Here is an 18,961-nt window from a genome sequence, read left to right as displayed (position 1 = left end):
GTGTAGGGTGTGGGAAGCACTGAAAGTGAATTACATAGTCCTGCAGACAGTCATGATGCCAAGAGGACTTCAGTGCTTGGGATTATTCCTGAAGAAGCCTTGCGTAATTTCCAGTAAATTAATTGGAATTTATGCAGATGTTACATTGAGTTGGTAATTGCAATGTGGTTAACTGAAGTGTTTTAATGTGCTGGTATTGTTTTCAGATAGTAACTACTACAAGGCCCAGGCTCTGAAAAATGCAGAAGATGCTTACCAGATTCATCAGGCCCGGGTGTGTACTTCTTCAGTGCATGAGGTGGAAGGGGAAGTGGAATAAATTGTAGATGCCCTAGAACCAGTCTTTTCTATAGTAGTCTTCTGTCAGGACCCCTGTTTGAATTGTGGATGCCAAAATTATTTTAATTTAATTATGTTGCCCTGTTCATTTGTGAACAGTTGGGAAACTGGAGGGCAGAGGATTGGATGGAAACAAATTGTGTAAGCTATGGAGACAGGCTTGTTTTCCGTTACTTACATCACTATGAGTTAACATCAAGACCTTTTCCCAGTGAAATTCTTGATGTGTGCGAGTTTGTCTTGTATCTTACCCCAGTTTTTTCCCCTCCTTATTTAGACCAGATCATTTGATGAAGATGCAAAGGAGAGTAGAGCAGCTGCCTTACGAGCTGCCAACAAATCTGGCACTGGCTTTGGAGAGAGCTATAGCCTAGCAAACCCATCTATTCGGGCTGGAGAGGACATTCCACAGCCTACTATTTTCAACGGTAAACTGAAAGGATACCAGTTGAAAGGCATGAATTGGCTGGCCAACCTGTACGAGCAGGTATATTAATACTTCTTGCAGGCATTTATATCAGTACTGAGTTTGTCTCTAAAATGCAATTCTGTTGTAGTTAATAGTATAATAGCTAAAATTTGGCTAAAAGTATCATAATAATTAGAAGATCATTTATGGGATGTAGAAATATTTCAGACTTCAAATATGTTGCCTGCCTTTTTAAAAGAAAAAAATATGTAGTAGCAAGCAGTACTCTTAATTTCTTTAAGAAATCATAAGATAAAGTACATGTGATATTGTCCTCTAGATTGTTCTCTGCATATATCTATATCTTCTTGCCAAAACTAAATTGTGCCTGAGGGGATTATACCATGCATTCATCATTTTTTATGCCTAGATCAGTCTCTAAATTGGAGACGGCCTTGCTTTTCAATACAAACATGGTTTACACTTACATTGCGAAGAGCAGACTGATTGAGAAAAAAATTGGGCCCAGAAATGGATGAAAATGTAAGAGGGATGAACCGATGGGGGAAGGAGTAGGAAGCTTCAGACTTGTAAAGTGGGCTGCTGGACCTTGAATTGATGACAGGTGTTCTGATAGTCCTCTGTTTGTAAGTGATGGAGATGTTCATATGCAGATCTTTTTTGCAGGGTATCAATGGAATCCTGGCAGATGAAATGGGTTTGGGTAAAACAGTGCAGAGTATTGCTCTGCTTGCACATCTGGCTGAGGTAGGTGGATTCTTTATGATCAGCGTACTTGATAGAAGTGGTTTACTTAACATGAGATTGAACTGAGTTCTAGTTCATAAAATTTGAATGCTTTTAAGATGTGTTTTGGGTAGGGGCCAGAGTAGAAGCTGCAGCAAGTCCCCTGCAACTGCATGATTCCCCCCACATGTCCCCTATGCACCATGCAGTTTCTTCTGCACCCTCTCTCTTACAGCACACTTTCTCTTCTGCCACTCCAGCCACCCTAGCCCCACCAGGTAGCAGTGGCTATGGCAGCTCTGGCCCTGGCCTCTAGTACTTGAATCCAAGACAAGGCTTTCTCTCCTTGTTGAATGGGGGAAAAAAACCTTGTCTAGATATTACTGTAAATACAGTAACAGCACTGGGCAAAGTTTAGAGATGGGTCAGAGTTTGAACTCATTTTTCAAACCACCAGTGGCTGTTGGTGGAACAACACTGTGGGTTTGAAAATAGACCTTGTCGCATGTTTAATCTGCTGAATGTAGGTGCGTACCACCTTACAATACTGGTAGGAAGCTTTGTTATATAATTTGTATACTTCTCTCTCTTGTGCACACCTTTTGTCATTAAGTAATCATAATGCTATGTGAAATTGTTGGATTCTCTCTTGTTAATTTGGCATTGTTTCCTGTTCTAGAGAGAAAACATCTGGGGACCCTTTTTAATAATTTCACCTGCCTCTACACTCAACAACTGGCATCAGGAATTTGCCAGATTTGTTCCTAAATTTAAGGTAATGTACATGCTTAGGAAATGTATTTCTTTTGGCTCACAAAAACTTAACTTCCATGTTCCATTAAGTTATTTGCCACATCTGAATGATCTGATTTGCTTTAAGTTTGAAGAGGTATAATGGAGCTGATCCTTTTCTCTTGAGTCTTTCTTCCTGGAGTATTACATTGTTTGATGCTTAAATTGTTATGACTTAAAATATATCATTTTAATTTGGGACAGATATTTCTTTTAAATAAATTCTCAATGAGATGTTAAGATTGTGCGGTAGCATAAGAAGGTAATTGACATGCCCTTGTTAAATGTATATATGCCACAGTAGCAAGCAAGAGTTTGCTTTCTGAATTTAACACGCCGTCTCTTGTCAGTATTTTGGAGCATTCAAAATTAATGCAGTTGAGTGACAAAGTATTAAATTGTGGACCGAAGCAGAATTCTAAAAAGCCTCAGCATTGTTAAAGGAAAATAAGCCCCAGAGAAAAATAGATAGGAAGTACTAATTAAGAAAAATAGATAGGAAGTACTAATTTAGGTTGTTGAATGAAAAATAATAAGGCAACAAAGTAAAGAATTACTGATTAATGAAAAAAACAACTGCTAACCATATGTGCATGAACAATATTTTGAGTTCTGCAAAAGATAATTTAAAAAAAAACTGAGATCACTGAACAAGTGCTAAGGAAATATTTTAATTAAAGGTAAACAAACCAGTAGTAGCTATGAGTGGTAGGAGTTTTATGAATCAAATACACGAGTCATTGTCAAACATTTAAGTAGCTTCCTGATGCTGGAGAAGTCCTGGTTTGTTGTAAAACAAGAAATTAAGAGGCTTGCATACATGGTGCTTGTTATGATAAGAATGGGATTATTTGGAGCAATTTAACAGGAGATGACAAAGTATTTAAATTGGCCCAGGGTTATTATAAATAGAGGTGCACTGATATATTGGTCCATATCGGATTGGCACTGATAAAAGGGAAATTGACATTATCGGCAGCCAGCTTTTTTTGGCTGGTGTAGCTGATAATGTCACTGATAAATGCCGCATACATGTGCACAGCCACAGCATGTACGCAGCCACGAATGCAGCCTGGCAGCTTGGAGAGTGGTGTCTGGCTGGTAAGTCTTGTTGGGGGGAGGGGCAGGGGGGATGGGAGGCAGATTGAGGTCCCCATGGTGAGGGAGGGAGTGGGGCTGAGGTAGGCGTTGCCTAGTCAGGTTGGAGCATAGGACGAAGCCATGGATGACTCATCTTGGGGGGTGGAGAATAGTGTGGCTCTCACCACTGTGCACACCCCTGGGGGGGGGGCATGTGCCTCCTCAGTTTGTGGGCAGGCTGCCCACTGTAGCCTCATGGCCGGGAGCTATGCTGGCCTCTTTCTGGGGCGGGGGCTGTGCTCGGGGTGGGTGGAGGGGGGGCTATGGGAAATTTTGGAGTGCCTGTAGTCCATCCTGTAGCCCCCGTCCCAGCGCTGCCGCCACCACCCTGCTGCGTTCCGCTCCTCCAGCCCTGAGCCTGCAGTGGGCAGCCCGCCCTTGCCCTGCATGCAAATCCAGGGAGGCACATGCCCCCATGCCTCCCCGGGGCCGTGCACAGCAGTGAGAGCTGCCCCCTTCCCACATCCCACACCCCTGGATGAGTCGCCCATGGCTCTGTCTGGCACCTGCCCCCCCTTGCCAAGAACCCTGCTGCGTTCCGCTCCTCCAGCCCTGAGCCTGCAGTGGGCAGCCCGCCCTTGCCCTGCATGCAAATCCAGGGAGGCACATGCCCCCATGCCTCCCCGGGGCCGTGCACAGCAGTGAGAGCTGCCCCCTTCCCACATCCCACACCCCTGGATGAGTCGCCCATGGCTCTGTCTGGCACCTGCCCCCCCTTGCCAAGACTGCCCCTGGGGGACCTTGATCTGCCCCCCCCATGCCCCTTTGCTCCCCCACGCCCCTTCCCCCCACAGACTTACAGGCCAGATGCTGGACTTCAAGCTGCCAGGCTGCATTTCGGCTATCAATCAGTATTGGCCAGTGTGGCTGGTTAATAATTGGCCATTGGTATTGGCCAAAAAAATCTTACCAGTGCATCCCTAATTATAAATTAAGCGTATTGATTTTTGAGGTCACTGAATAGACCAAAGCCAAGTCAGACCTGGGTTAGAATAAGAGGTATTAATTTACAGAAAATGAATGTATGGAATAGTTTTCCTAAAGATAACAGTTAGTTTTATATGTGGGAATGAAAGGTTGATTTTATTTGGAGGTAAGGAAGAGAGTACATGTGTGGCTATTTTTGCTGATTGACTAATTTATTGTATAACTTTTCCTCATCCCACAGTAAAAAAAAATAATAATAATTTTTAAATATTCATTTTTCTAAATATTTATACTTTTTACAAGTTGAAAAATATGTAGGAAAAATTCACCGTCGCATTTTACCGGCCACAAAGAACTCGCACCACTTTCTGGTCATATCTAACTGTATAATTAATTTGCTTATATTGAAATATAAATGGTGAATTTCTTTAGGCCCATGGTATAATTTCTAAAATAATTCTACCTAATCTGACATCTCTCTCTCAGCAGTCTTCTTTCAGCATGGCAGAACACTCAGTATTAACTTAGTTTAATATCAAATACATGCACTTCTGTGAGGGGCTATAGAAAGTTAGGGTTTATTAGTTGAGATGGCAGGAAGATTAAAGAGATTTTTTTCTGTGCCTCATTTTCCTTTTATTCTCAATCTCAGCCCTAAGCATTTTCTGTATTAGACAACAGGTGGCAGTGTTACACTGTTGATGTTGACCACATTTTACTGAACTGCAGTGACACTAGATACTAAGCTTAATGCTCTTTTCTGGGGAAACAGGTCAGCTGGATCCTGAGCTGTGAGAGAATCAAGGCCACTTTGGCTGTTGTGCTTACCCTTACTTGTTATGGACACACTCCACTAGAGATTACTTCAGTTTTTGTCCACAGCATAGTATGGAAGCAAGGCCTTGAAATGTAAAAGCAGTTGATCCAGAATGATAGAGGCAGAAGAGAGCAATTAAATAGTAGGGAAATTAATCTGCTTATCATTCAGGGATGTCCAAAAGTGAGTTTCTAAAGCAGCTAACAGCCTAGGACAGGCTTCTTTCTTACAATACTGAAAGTATCAGTATTGTTTTCTTTAGAAGGTTTAACTGGAAAAGGGCACAGCTTCTTCTGGGTATTAAGGGTTTAATTAAGAAAATTGTTGTCATTTTTGCATTATGTACCAGCTGCTTGAGACTTTTGTTTGTGAGAGGCTATTTCTAAATATGCTTTTTTTTTCCTTTGGGTTAAGGAAAATTTTCTCTGATATTTTTTTTGGGTGTTTGGGGAGGGGGTAGGGTTGTGTTTAGAATATTTTGATTTTGTTTTGCTATGTATGCAGTTTTATTTCAGTAATGTCAGTATTGAAAATAACATTTTTATACTTGTTTTCAGGTGCTACCATACTGGGGAAACCCCCATGACAGAAAAGTGATCAGGAAATTCTGGAGTCAGGTAACATTGGTGCCCCTTTGCTTTTACCAGAGAGTTCCATCTTTTTCATCTCTGTTTCCTTCAACTTTATGTATAAGCATGTGGACAGGCTGCCTGATCAGTCCAAATCTAAGCTTTTTCATTTCAGGAAGTGACTGTGGTTCTGCAAATAAAGTAGAGAATTTAAAGCAGATAATGTTTTAAAACATTAACTTGTGAAAAAATAGACACATTTGTAGACGAGCGTAAGGACTATGGATACTTATGGAATAGAAGTATGAAAACAAACAGCTTAGACTCTTTCTTCACAATGTGTGCATATCATCTATACTTTTTTTATTATAGAAGACATTGTATACTCAGGATGCCCCCTTTCATGTGGTGATCACCAGTTACCAGCTGGTAGTCCAGGATGTGAAGTATTTCCAGCGAGTGAAGTGGCAATATATGGTACTTGATGAAGCACAGGCACTCAAAAGTAGCTCCAGGTAACATAGACTTAAAATTTGAAAGAAAAGTTAAATTGCATTGGGATCTGACAGAGAAGTAAAGCTTACTGATGATGCTTGAGAGAGGCTGCATTCTTCTATGCACATGTTTTCAAGAGATCCAGTGAGGATTTATCCCTGTTCTCAAGCCTTCCTAACTGACAGGCACTTGTGTCAATAAGGAGGAGTACCAGACGCTGTTTCTCCTCTCAAAGGAATATGGATCAAATTAGGGTTGGTCCCTGTCATCCTGATGTTGGTGCTGTTCTGTATCCTGCTGGCCTGTTGCCCCGGCCCACATCACTGCAAAATCTTGAATTTACTTTGCTTGACATTTTTTAAAATTTCATCTACGTATAGATGAAAAAAATATCATGTGTGAGTAGTATCTGTCTTAAGCATCTAACTGAACCTACATAGATAGTTGTATGGGGTTTTTTTTACTTCATAACAAAGCTTATGTCTAGGGTGGTTCATGTCTATTTCCTTAATAAAGTTTTATTAGCTTGTCTTTTCTTTAATTGCTTTTTCTTGACACTTTCCAGAAATTGAAATTAATACACTTTAATTCTCCTCTGTGTGTTTAAAAACATCTCCAGAGCCAGGTTTATCTACATTGATGAGAGAAAATTCCCACAGAATGTAAAGAAGCTATTCCAAGGGAGCTAAAACAGATAGTTTAGCTCTCCTTAATTATGGCCTATAAACTTTGTAAAATTTTGCAAAAAATAAGGGCAAATGCTGGGGGTAATTTTGCTAGTTTAAAGGGATAAGCATTCTGATGTAGTTTTACTGCCAAGTATTTACATGCTACAAAAAGGATGTCTGCTGTGCATACAGTAAGTAAATTTGGTCTCTCTGATACCTGTCATATAATATAGCCAAGTTTTCCAATAGCAGGATAATCTTGTAGCCCCTTAAAATCACTCAGAATTAGGTCCAAAAAGCACTTAATTCTAAACATTGAGTTGATTGCTGTTCTTTTTTTTTCTCCTTGTTTTTACTTTGTATTAACAGTTTTTTAAACATTTTTGTTGGTCAGTGTTCGCTGGAAAATCCTGTTGCAGTTCCAGTGTCGAAATCGACTCTTACTGACTGGAACCCCGATCCAGAACACTATGGCTGAGGTAAGCTGGAGGCTATCTAGGGATGAATTTTGTTCACAGCTGCAATCTATTCAAGTGATAATGAGTTGCTGAGAGGCTTGCTGTTCTTTTGTGCAAATATATGTTTTTGGGCTATGTTTTGGCAAATCAGAGGGAAGCAACTGTGGTATTAGCTTCAAGAAGGAAAATGTGTGCATATTGCTGTCATTGGGATGACATGTAACTGAAGATTGCTGGGATTCAGTCATCTTTAACTCCTGGGATAAAAATACACCCCTTTTGGTTTTTCCTTTACCTCGGTTTGAAAAGTTTTCTGTATCTGGCTTTTTGTGTCTTGTGAAAAGGAAGCTTTTTTTGCCATGCCAAAGAAAAACATTGCATCTTTTGATGAGATCGCTCAAGATGGTCTGCATTATGTTGAGATTCCTAATAAGCTTTAGCTGATCCACACGCTCTTTGCTGCTTCTTTGTAGCTGTGGGCTCTGCTGCACTTTATCATGCCAACACTGTTTGATTCCCATGAGGAGTTCAACGAGTGGTTTTCTAAGGATATAGAGAGCCATGCAGAGAACAAATCTGCCATCGATGAGAGTGAGTACAGAGAGTAATCATAGTAGATTTCAGCTCTTAATTTCAGCCTGCCTTCTTATGGCCCCCGCCCCCAGATCCACTTCAAGTATATCCTTTGCATGTGTTCTGGTACAGAAAGGCAGATTAAGTGGCTCTGATTGTTTGGGCTGTGTGTTCTGTAGGTAGATTTGTGTTTCCAAACCCACTGTATCTTGCTTTATACATAGGAAAAGTTTCACACACAGAGAAAGTACCTGTTTTCATTTTTTTCACCCATTCAACAGAACACACACATGCACGCACACCACTTCACTTTGAAGGAGTCTAAAGTGTTTTGCAGGGGATATATAATATAAGATACCAAGAGATTATACCGTTCAACACTAAATGAAAGCTACCTTTCCATTTTAGGAGAAGGTCATAATTCTATGTCAACAACACTACAATGAAACACTGGGCAGTTAGGGAGAAGTAAAGAGTTTGTTTGTTTTTTTTTAAAAAGAAAGAAACTCTGGAGAAATGTAGTTAACCTAGACAGAATAATTAACTGACCTGAAATTGGGCCAGAATAGCAGTTCATTTTACTTTTGCAGCATTTCAGGATTTTTTTAACTATTGGAAAAACATTAGAACTTGGATTTGTATCTCAGCCCAAAGACTGCACATTTCTACTAGTACAGTGCCTTCTTGGCCCATGTTGGTTTAATATGTTCTCTGGGAAAAACTTGCCAAAAATGTTATGGTGACAAGCATTTATTCCAATAATATTGGCCCAGCTGAATAACCAAATATGATCTCCCCTTTTTTTTTAGTTGAAATGAGTGTCTGTTATGTTGCAGCCTTGTTCAGTTTGGGATTGTAACACACTGAATTGTTGCAGAAATTCATTTCTTGAGAGAGAACTCCAGATTTCCATGGTCACCTGTCCATCTCAATATGCTTTTAAAAAGAGTCAGTCAGAGTGGAAGGATCAATCCTGCGAGATAACTTTGTTGAGGAGAAATGGGCAAACAAGAAGCATTTAATTTGCAAGTGGATATGGTACAGTTTCTGTCTACTGGTAAAGTAATTATGCTTTTCTCCCCTTGGCCTTTCAGATCAGCTATCCCGTTTGCACATGATCCTGAAGCCTTTCATGTTGAGAAGAATCAAAAAGGATGTGGAAAATGAGCTGTCAGACAAGGTGCAAAATAAAATAATTTGGAAGCAAACATTTAATCTGACTTTTTAAAGGTCATCTGTTCTCAAATGTTTACATTCATTTGAAAAAAAATATAGACCTCTACCTCTACCTGAAGTTTAATCAAAGATTGCCCATTTACATCCCTTTCATTTCACCCAGCTCATTACAGTCTTAACATACCTGTGTTTAACTGGAGAACTCAACACAAATCTGTTAATGATCTCTTCCAGAAGTAAAACATTCATGTGAAATGCAGCAAATAAAAGAAACTTAAATCTTACATTTCATAGCAAAGTAGTTGACAGAAAAAGTAAATGAACTGAAGGAGACCAATACAGCATTAAAATATCAGGAAGAAACAATAATGCCATGCACCTTATCTTTATCTTCCTTTGGTGGTGTGCACTGGGTGTTAATAAAGAAATCATCCTGTAGATATCTCCCACCATTCTAAATACATAACATTCCTGTAACTATAGCAGTTGTCTATATGGAAAACTAGTATTAGGAATGTCTTATTACATTTATTATGTGCTTTTTTTCTAATGCATTTTTGTAGCAAGAGACAAGGAAATAATGCTTAAGCATAAATGAATGATTACACATAACTTTATATTGAAATAATAGGAGGTTTGTCTTGCACTTAATTTAGTTATTTCAGTCCAGTTGCAAGTTTTGCATATACCTATACACAGAACAGCCCATTTTTTATATTTGCACATGTACCCATACGTGCTCTGAGAGAGAAATTCTCATTTCAGTATATGTCTAGAATAAGTAGGGTGCTTGGTAATGACTTCTGCACAGAAGCGATTTTGCCCATCATGTCACGGAGTTGCATTGGAGTTAGTATGACTAAATGTTTCCCTGTAGTTTCTACCCTCTCCTTTCCTTCTGTGGATGATGGACCCATGCAGTCCTGTGTCCATCCCTGTACCCCTGTGGTGCCTTCCCTCTTTCCTAGATTTTTCTCTAAACTCTGGGTAAGAGGATAGGGGGACAGGGCCTTGCTGGAGTCTTTAAGGTCAGCAAGAATTTAAGGGGTTCTTCTTTTCTCTGACAGACTTTTAACTTTTTCCATGCTGGAATTCCTCCTTTGCACCTATTTAGTATATGTAAAGACCCTGGCGACTGCTGCTTGCTACCCTCTGGTCAACAGTACTTTACTCAAATGAGGACTGTGGGTCAAAATTTTTCAAGGTATTTAGGCCCTTAAAAATACAAGTGAAGCTTTTCAAAAGTTTCTTAGGTGTCTGCACATTTAATTACCTAAATAACTAAAATCTGCCATCCTGTTGTTGACTGCTTTTCTGCCTCCTTACATCATCAACTAAAGCCTTCCATGGCAGTATCTTCCTCTGTTAGGAAGAGCTGTTCAGGCTAGATCCTAGATTACTTCTTACTGATCAGGAGGAAGTTGCTTATGTATTTCTGGGAGATTCTGAGCATACACCTGTGATATCAGCCTGTCAGCAGTGTGCATTGATCTGATATTACTCTCTGGGATAATAGGCCTTTAACCTCACTTCTGTTTTGCAGATTGAGATTCTTATGTACTGCCAGCAGACTAGCCGACAGAAGCTGCTATACCAGGCTCTAAAGAACAAAATCTCTATTGATGACCTGCTGCAGTCCTCCATGGGCACTACCCAGCAAGCACAGAACACCACTAGTAGTCTCATGAATCTAGTCATGCAGTTCAGAAAGGTAAGGCTAGTACCAAGTGAATAATCATTATTATAATGATCACTATTACAGTAATCATAATTATTATAATACTCATCTTGTAATAAGGGGCTAGGTGATGCATCTTAAAAACACCATATTAAAAATCCTAGAATAGGCTGGCAAATTGCATACAGCCTCAATTATGGCTCTGATGCTTTGCAACCAGCAGTTGGAATATGACCTGAAACACAGCTCCTACCCATGCAGTGCTTGTAGCTGACATCAAGGTCCCTGGCTAAATACAGAAAAAAATCATTTACCTGGTGAGGAGGCAATAAAAGTGATGTGGGCTGAAATTAATGCCACATGGTATTCAGAGTTGGATGGAAATTCTATGAAATATCATTGAGTCCTCATCAGTTGCACAGTTTCAGATTAGGCCATATCCTTAAATATCAGGGTGGAATCCAGTATTTGACATCCTCTTTTTCTTGTAGGTGTGTAATCACCCAGAGCTGTTTGAGCGACAAGAAACTTGGTCTCCGTTTTACATCTCCTTAAAGCCATACCAGATTTCAAAGTTCATCTACCGTCATGGACAGATCAGGGTCTTTAACCACTCACGGGACAGGCAAGCCAACTCAACCTTCTCTTCAGCTTTTCCAATACCTTTTATTTCTTATTTTAACATGGTTGCTAACTGTCTCTCTTTACATTGATTTAATTCTGCAGCAGTTTGATTTTTTCATATCAATTTCTCATCCAAAATTTTGGTTTTGGGCAAAATGAAGATGGTACACTTTTAAGCAGAGATACTGAAATAGTAGCCTCCACAGCACTGACATTTCTGTTATATGGCTTGTTTCCTTTCTGCATATCCTCTGTTATTTACATTCACACCTATTGGAAAGCTACCTCAATGAATGGGCATTTAGCATTGCTTAAGTGGACATTACTACTTGTCTTCTAAATTGTGTGTGTTAGTGTACACCTGTTTCTTATGGAAAGTGACTGGCTGTATTTTTGTGCACTGTTATTTTAAAGAGGTCTTGTAAGGTGAACATTTTGTTTTTTTCCCCTCTCCTAGCTAGTTTCAGTATTGTCCACCCTTCATGCTGGCTAGAGTTAGCTGCAGTTCCCTCTCAAGTCAGTTTGACCCCTTTAATATTGGATGAGTTAGATATTACTAGAGAGTAACGAAAGGCAACCCATCTTCCCACAGGCTATATTTGCTGTGTTCACAGCATTCTGCCTTGACTGACTTGCAGCCCATCTAAATGGTGCTACTTGTCATGCCTGCTAGATGATCAGTGCAGCTGTTAAAAGTACCTTGAATTGTGCATTTATAAAGCTATTCAACTTCCTATAGCTCTGTAAGTGATGATCAGTCCTGTTGCCTAAGATTCTGAAGTAGCACTAGCCAAAGGACATTTTTCTAGATTTAGTTCACTTTATTCAGTTATTAAATACCCAGTGTCTGATGTTCTTTCATAATAAAAGGCTATCTGATGATCATAGGTTCCAGAAAATATAGTAAAGTAAAGGAATTTAGTCTTTTTCACTTTTCACTGATTCCATGCAACATAATTAACTGGAAAAACCTGATTTCCCTTGAGTGGCTTTTCATATTTAAGGAATTTCAGTGTCAGTTTGCGTTAACATCATATGTTGTGGGCATCTTCTGTTGCTATGTACAGTAGAGCAGCACAGTAGATCACAAACCCTTAATTTAACAATAAGGACAATATTAGCCTTTTCCTAACATGCAAATCAAACAGAAATGATGTTCTGGACCATTATGAGGTACATTTAGACTGATGTTTTTCATTAGTTAATCATCATGTGAATCCAAGTTGCTTAACATTTAAAGAACTACATTTTGTAGAGTCCCTGATAGGAGTCCAGTAAAACTCTTATACTACAACTACATGTCACTTTGGCTTGGGGATAGAGCCGTAGTGGTTATGTTATCCCAACTGTGAATGTACTTAGTTTTTCCTTTATTTATTTATTTATTTTTAATTTCAGGTGGTTACGGGTTTTGCTTTCGCCATTTGCACCGGATCACATCCAGCAGTCTCTTTTTCATAGAAGAAGTAAGTTAACATTGTGATGTTGCAAGCACTCATGTTCAGAGAGAGAATTGAGGTAGATCAACTTCTCCTTAAGGTCAGGAGACATCTGTCTGGTCACAGTTTATTAGAATCCTGTGACCTCAGCCTTTGGTATGAAGTCAGCCAATTTATTTAATCTGATTGATAGGGAACAAGATAGAAAGATACTATATGAGAATTCTGCTTAGTCCTATCACTATCCTACTTCTCTATCTTTCCCTTTTTTTCCAACTTATTTTAGTCCAGTTTGGGGGAAAGTTTATTTATGAATTCAAGATTGAAATTGTGAATGCTTCATAGGTTTCCGTGAGTGAAATCTCAGGTGCATTCTAGTTCAGTTTCTATTGGGCACTAAACTGCAGGTTCCTCTTTCACTTGAACAAGTTGGAGAATGCATATGATCCTGAATAAGTCAGAATCATTGGATCCAAATCAGAGACAAGATCAGAAAAGAAAACAAGCTTTGTACATTGACTCAGATTTGTCTTTCTCTCTCCCCTCGTGCAAGAGAACTTAATTGTTCAACATGTAGGGGCATAATTTGAGTGGAGAGCAAGAGCATATATACTATGACCAAATTCCTATGTTGAAATCTGTTAGCATGGATCCTTTCATCTGTTTAGGGTTTTGAAGTTACGATTTTGTTTAACCACAGGGGCATGGGCCTCATGGAAGGTTAGTACCTACCTTTATTGTTCTTCTGCAATTAAAACAGGTTTCTCTGTGGGGCATAATTCATTTTAGCATTGATAATGGGCTTTTCATTGGAGACATGTTTTTGGCATTAGAATATAGCCTTGCTGTAAAGTTAACTGTGGCAAGAAAATAAACAAGTGTACCTTTTCGTACCTTTTAAACTTTTCCCATCTTGTCTGTGTTGGAAACAGTGACTTGAAGACGGGGAACAACCAGTAAGGTGAAATTTTAGTATGCCTTAAAAGTCTATCTTAAGTTGGGAGTTCTTGTAAATTGCATATTATTTCTATATTTGTATATCATGAAACCTGGGGTGAAAGTACATCAAGGCTGTTAAGGTTTGCTTATTGTCTTCCTGTATGTGGGTTTGCAGTAGGTATCAATCTTAACTTTGACATTTTTATGACCTAGGTGCCAATGAAGAAAGCTGTTTTTCTTTCCTCCGGTTTATTGATATGTGTCCGGCAGAAATGGCAAAACTCATGCATCAGGGACATTTAGCCAGGTGTGGAAAGTTTGCTGATCTGATTAATTTTTAGAAAATTACTTATTGGAAAAGTATATGCAATTTAAAAGAGATCGCCGTATGAAACTTGTATTTTTGAAGCTATGAACTTTTACCTATTTTTATTATTATTGCTGTTGTTGTTACTACAAATAATGTCTGGAGAAGTGGTGTCCAACTCATTTGGTCCTGCAGACTTGATACCACCTCATTCAGCCTGTGGTGCTTGAATTTTATGGTGGCGGTGTTAATTGCTGTGGATTCTGGAGCTGCAGCAACCTCCTCTCCTCCCACTGCTAAATGTCTAGCCCCACAGGCAGCCCTGTGGGCCAGATAACACAGCTTCACCGCCTAGCTCCAGCCCATGGGGTTGGAAATTTGTCATCAGGATGAGCCATGGCAGAATTAATTGATTACTGATAGTCTCTACCTCAAAGTGCTTACAGTCCAAATTCACAAAGTAGATGAAGTGAAAGGGAAAGAAAATTGCCCAGGATAACATTGGAGGTCACTAGAATAAACAAGAATACAATCTAGCCCCCCAGAATCCCAAATCATTGTGCTGTCCAGAGACTGCACTTCATTTCTTATTATGAATTTTTAAATATACAGAGAACAAGATTCTGTTAGAATACTGATCATTCTTTAACTCCACGTATTGCCTGTTTTTGTGTGCCGCTCACAATGTGGACTGTAACTGTAAAACATATTGACAGGACTATGGAGTTTTAACCATGAATAAATTCATGCTACATCAGTAATATGAGCTCTCTTGTGAAAAGAGGAACAGTTACTTTAGAAATCATAGAATCATAGAGCTAAAGGAGACCTCAGAAAGTCAACCCTGTGTCCTAATCTTGTCTAAACCGTCCCGGGCAAATATTTGTCTAATATGTATTTAAGAATGTCATATAACAGATTCCATGGCCTCTCTGGGTACTCTGTTCCAATAATTAACCACTCTTATAGTGAAAAGGTTCTTAATATTCAATCTAAATCTCCCTTTTTGCAATTGTAACCCATTACTTTTTTCCCCTGTGAACACACCAAAGAGTTGATTGCCGTGAAGTATTGGGAGAGGGGGAAGAGTTTAAACTGAATGTCTAAATGTCAACACTTTGAAGTGAACCATCTTTGTAAAATGGATTAGTTTTCTTTAACAATGCACTATGTCAGCATAACTGGCATTAGGTATTAATGGAAGATAGCTCAATGTAAAAATGAGTGCTTTATAGTAATCTAGATGCCTTGGCAGGGCCATATCTAAGAATTGCTTACTTTCATGGTCATGGTTATTTGACCAGTCACTTCAGTTCTTTAGTTTTGTAACATGATACAACTTTCTCCTGAGTTAGCTAATCACTGAAATGAATCATTGAATGTTGTACACTTATAATGCTGGGTCCTTATCACAAATAACTTTTCTATGCAGGTGCAAAGAGAGGTGTTAAGTAGCAATGGCAACTTCTGAGTTGAGTCTCTGGAGGAAGTGCTTCAGCATGTTTTGAATTATCACTGTAACTCAAGGAAAACTTCTTAGAAAAAACTAAAACAAGACATATGTGTTAGTTTTCCCCTATCCATTTTCTATTTTCCCCAAACCCAGGGTACTGTAAGCATGAACTATTAAAGGAATAAGATTTGTGACAAACCAAACCTTTTTGTATGTATGTCAAACCCACGCTCCACAAGGCAGTGAATAAGTGCATGTACTGTGTTTTGTTTCAGATGGTTAGCTCTTTTCCTGTCTCTGAAAGCCGCCTACAGGCTCCATCACCTGCGCTCCTGGACAGAGCCAGGAGAGAACCAGCAGGCATCTCACTGTTTGAGGAACAAAGATTTTTTGCTTGGAGTCAATTTTCCACTCTCTTTCCCCAACCTGCACAGCTGCACTTTGCTGCAGGTAAGTAAAATTTTCAATGACAGGCACATCTTTTATTTAGCAAGTGCTAGCAGGTTGTGAAACAGTGAAAACCTGTGAAAAACATAAATGAATATATCTATCCACAGGACTGCTAGTTAGCCGATTTATAGGACACAGTGTAAGGCTAATCTTTTCAGCCAAAAATCTGTTTGATCTTCAGGAAAGACTTTGGGAGGTTTTCCTGTTAGGAATGGTTGATGTCAATGGGGTGATTGGGGTTAGACAGTATACTACAGCCTGTGTGGACCTCACAGTTGATGTTTTGTTTTTAAAGTATGTAAAGTATTCAGTGGAGCATAGTAAGTAACTAATATTTCAGTAACTCTTTTGTAAGCTATTCTCATTCATTACCAAAGGGAATATTTTTGCATTTAATTATGGAAGATACAATTACAATTACCTGTGGGAAAGATGAGGAGGAAATAAACAGCAAAACCTAATCTAATGTGTTGAGCACATGGTTCCTTTTCAGCCCATATCTTTTACATGTAATATGATGCTGTCACCAAACTATAGACTTGGAAAGGAAAACTCAAGCTACGGTGAGATATCGATCATTCACAGTAAAAAAATAGCTGTGCAATTTGTCTGTGGAATTAGGGACTCCTGCTGCTACTCATGAAACACAGCTGTATGTAATGAAGTGATCATCTCTTTCTTTTTTCAGGTCCCCTTTTCAGGTTGTGTTTGAAATATATACAAAGATGCATTTATTCTCTCGCATGTGCTTTATGGTTAGAATTGTAGTGATAGATACTGGTCTTATTTTGGTTGGATAGCATAAGGTGGCATAGCATAGGATACGAAAGCATAGTTAGCAACAATATGGGTAATCTTTAGCACATCAGATCAATAAAAATGAAGACCTTACATGGCTAGTAAAACTGATACTTAATATCCCAAAGCGTTTAAGTCTTTTTGATAGCTAGGCTTAATCAACTATTTGGATTTGTACATGCCATGGGCATCACCAAGTGATAAAGGATTAACGTAACAGTTCCTAACCCCCTACTCCATCTCAAGCCTGCCCAATCCCCACCCAGTCTCCAGCTGCTTTTGAAGTCCCTTGAGGCCATAAGTATACAACAGCCTTGATGCCACACTCTTGCAGCTGAATTGCTGCCTGCCTGCTGTTCCCATCTTCCTCCAGTCATCCATTGATCACAGTTTGGCAAGTGTGGTGAATACGGTTCAAAATGTTTTGTAGCCCAGTTTGTACTCACATCTCTTCTATACAGTTAGTTGTCACATGGAATAGACGGTATGTGAATTTATGGAATGGGGAGCATGCTTTATTTTGGGTTATTTGGTAATATCCCAAAAGGGATTTGGGGCCTAGCGGTGGGGAGGAGAGATTTTTGTGGTGGGAGATGGAAACATATTGATAAGATGTGCCTTAGGTATAATGTGAAAAGGGTTGATTCTTTAAAACTGAGTTACTGTTATTTTTATGAGGAAATCGTCAAGTGCCTATAGGTGCCTAGAAAAGGGAGGAAAAAGTGAAGGACTAGGAAACAGCCAGAGAAGAGTAGTTTGCAGTTCTAAGGTACAAAGGAAGTGAACACACAAGCTACATAGGGCTAAGAGGCCGGTGTAAACAGAGACCTCAGCCTAACAATGCATAGATTAATTGTGTGAGACGCTGGTAGTTTGACATAGTCACTGGTGTGTCTTTCAGCTCCGGATTTTGCTTTTACTGGGCAGACTGAATCCAAATCTGTTAACTTGTAGCATACAGCATCAAGTTAGTTCCTTTTTTCCATGGTTTTGCCTGAAAAAATGTGCGTCTATTCTTTTTTATGATTAGTAGACCTATTAACTTTTTAAAATGTACTGTACTGTTTGGGTTTTGATATTTGATCCCATGTTACAAATACGTTCACAAAAGAATAAGGGTAGAGTAAGCTGAAAAGAATCCTTGGATAGAGTTGAAATGATTCATCTAGTGGCAGTTAACACATTTATGGAGGGAAACCCTTTTTCTGAAGCAGTGGGATCTTGCTTGAACAGACTCCGTTTCTGAAAGGAATGTGGCTTCTCGCCACAAGTCTGTGGAGGTAAAGGAGAAAGCCAGAATTCAGTCAGCATGAAGGGAAAGTTTTGTTTCCTGCCTTTACGCATGTGAAATACAATCTTGGGCTTGGTGTTATATTTTGCAGCGTTATCAGAAAGGCCAGCTACCATTAATCTAATATTCAGATAGACAAACAGCTGGCCAACAGTATACATAACTCTGGCTGCACTGGAGTTCAGGTAGAACTTGATTCCAGATCTGATTTGGTGAAATGTCTGCTCTTCTCCTGTGTGGGTTTGGCTGATATAAATTTCCTAAGTTTCTGATCGGCCAGGGCAAAAGTCACAAAGGGACTTGGGCTGAGCATCCCCATCCCTGAAAATTAAGTGCCTGACTCCAGGCCTGGGATCCATAAACTTGAGTTAGGTGTCTAAGTTCCCTTCATTTTAAATGGGAAGATTAGGTGCTTATAACTGGGATTTGCAATGCACAACACGCTGAAGAGGGAGGACACTTAAGTCAGTTAATGGAAGAAGGGTGCATGTCTCTCCCAGATTGATATGGCAGTTTGGTGCCTAACTCAGGGCTGCATTGAGGCATCTGTATGAAATGGGGTTTCGTAGCTTGAAACTCCTGCCTAGACTTAGGCCTAAATGATTTCTTCATGTACAGGCGACTGGTTTAGTCTTCAGCTGGTGATGGTCATCTTTTATGTCATAGATAGTAGGTAGAGAACTTGCATAGGAAATAAGAGACCTGGGTTTTAGGTCCCCCTCTGTCTGAGAGGATTCAAGCTCATCTTCCGCTTCCCAGGAGATTACCATGACTCAGATGGGCATCTGTTAAAGCTGGACTTCTGGACAGCAAAGAATGAGGCCACAGAGCCCAAGCAAGACGAAGCACGTCTCTTTTTCAGTGAAAGGGGG

The 18,961-nt window shown here is 39.5% G+C and overlaps 1 protein-coding gene across 9 annotated transcripts in view; it reads left to right on the top strand.

Moving 5' to 3' along the window:
* The window catches only part of INO80 (INO80 complex subunit), a 121,482-nt gene that overhangs the window by 32,155 nt on the left and 70,366 nt on the right, over positions 1–18,961 (top strand). For 7 of the 9 annotated variants that reach the window (XR_003094289.1, XM_025205286.1, XM_025205285.1 and 4 more), the window contains 15 exons: positions 207–274; positions 617–826; positions 1,436–1,516; positions 2,175–2,270; positions 5,729–5,788; positions 6,113–6,255; positions 7,298–7,382; positions 7,835–7,952; positions 9,029–9,114; positions 10,654–10,821; positions 11,280–11,413; positions 12,811–12,878; positions 14,004–14,097; positions 15,826–16,000; positions 17,700–17,765. Coding sequence is in view for 8 of the 9 variants with exons in the window: in XM_025205286.1 (XP_025061071.1) it covers positions 207–274; positions 617–826; positions 1,436–1,516; positions 2,175–2,270; positions 5,729–5,788; positions 6,113–6,255; positions 7,298–7,382; positions 7,835–7,952; positions 9,029–9,114; positions 10,654–10,821; positions 11,280–11,413; positions 12,811–12,878; positions 14,004–14,097; positions 15,826–16,000; positions 17,700–17,765 (1,652 nt within the window). In the remaining variant the exon portion in view is untranslated. The remainder of the gene's footprint in view (positions 1–206; positions 275–616; positions 827–1,435; positions 1,517–2,174; positions 2,271–5,728; positions 5,789–6,112; positions 6,256–7,297; positions 7,383–7,834; positions 7,953–9,028; positions 9,115–10,653; positions 10,822–11,279; positions 11,414–12,810; positions 12,879–14,003; positions 14,098–15,825; positions 16,001–17,699; positions 17,766–18,961) is intronic. The other 2 variants (XM_025205288.1, XM_006024597.3) reach the window with 1 other exon arrangement.

This window comes from Alligator sinensis, unplaced genomic scaffold (genome assembly GCF_000455745.1).
Source record: "Alligator sinensis unplaced genomic scaffold, ASM45574v1 scaffold108_1, whole genome shotgun sequence".
NCBI classification, from domain to species: domain Eukaryota; kingdom Metazoa; phylum Chordata; order Crocodylia; family Alligatoridae; genus Alligator; species Alligator sinensis.
This window is presented reverse-complemented; position numbering and strand designations above follow the sequence as displayed.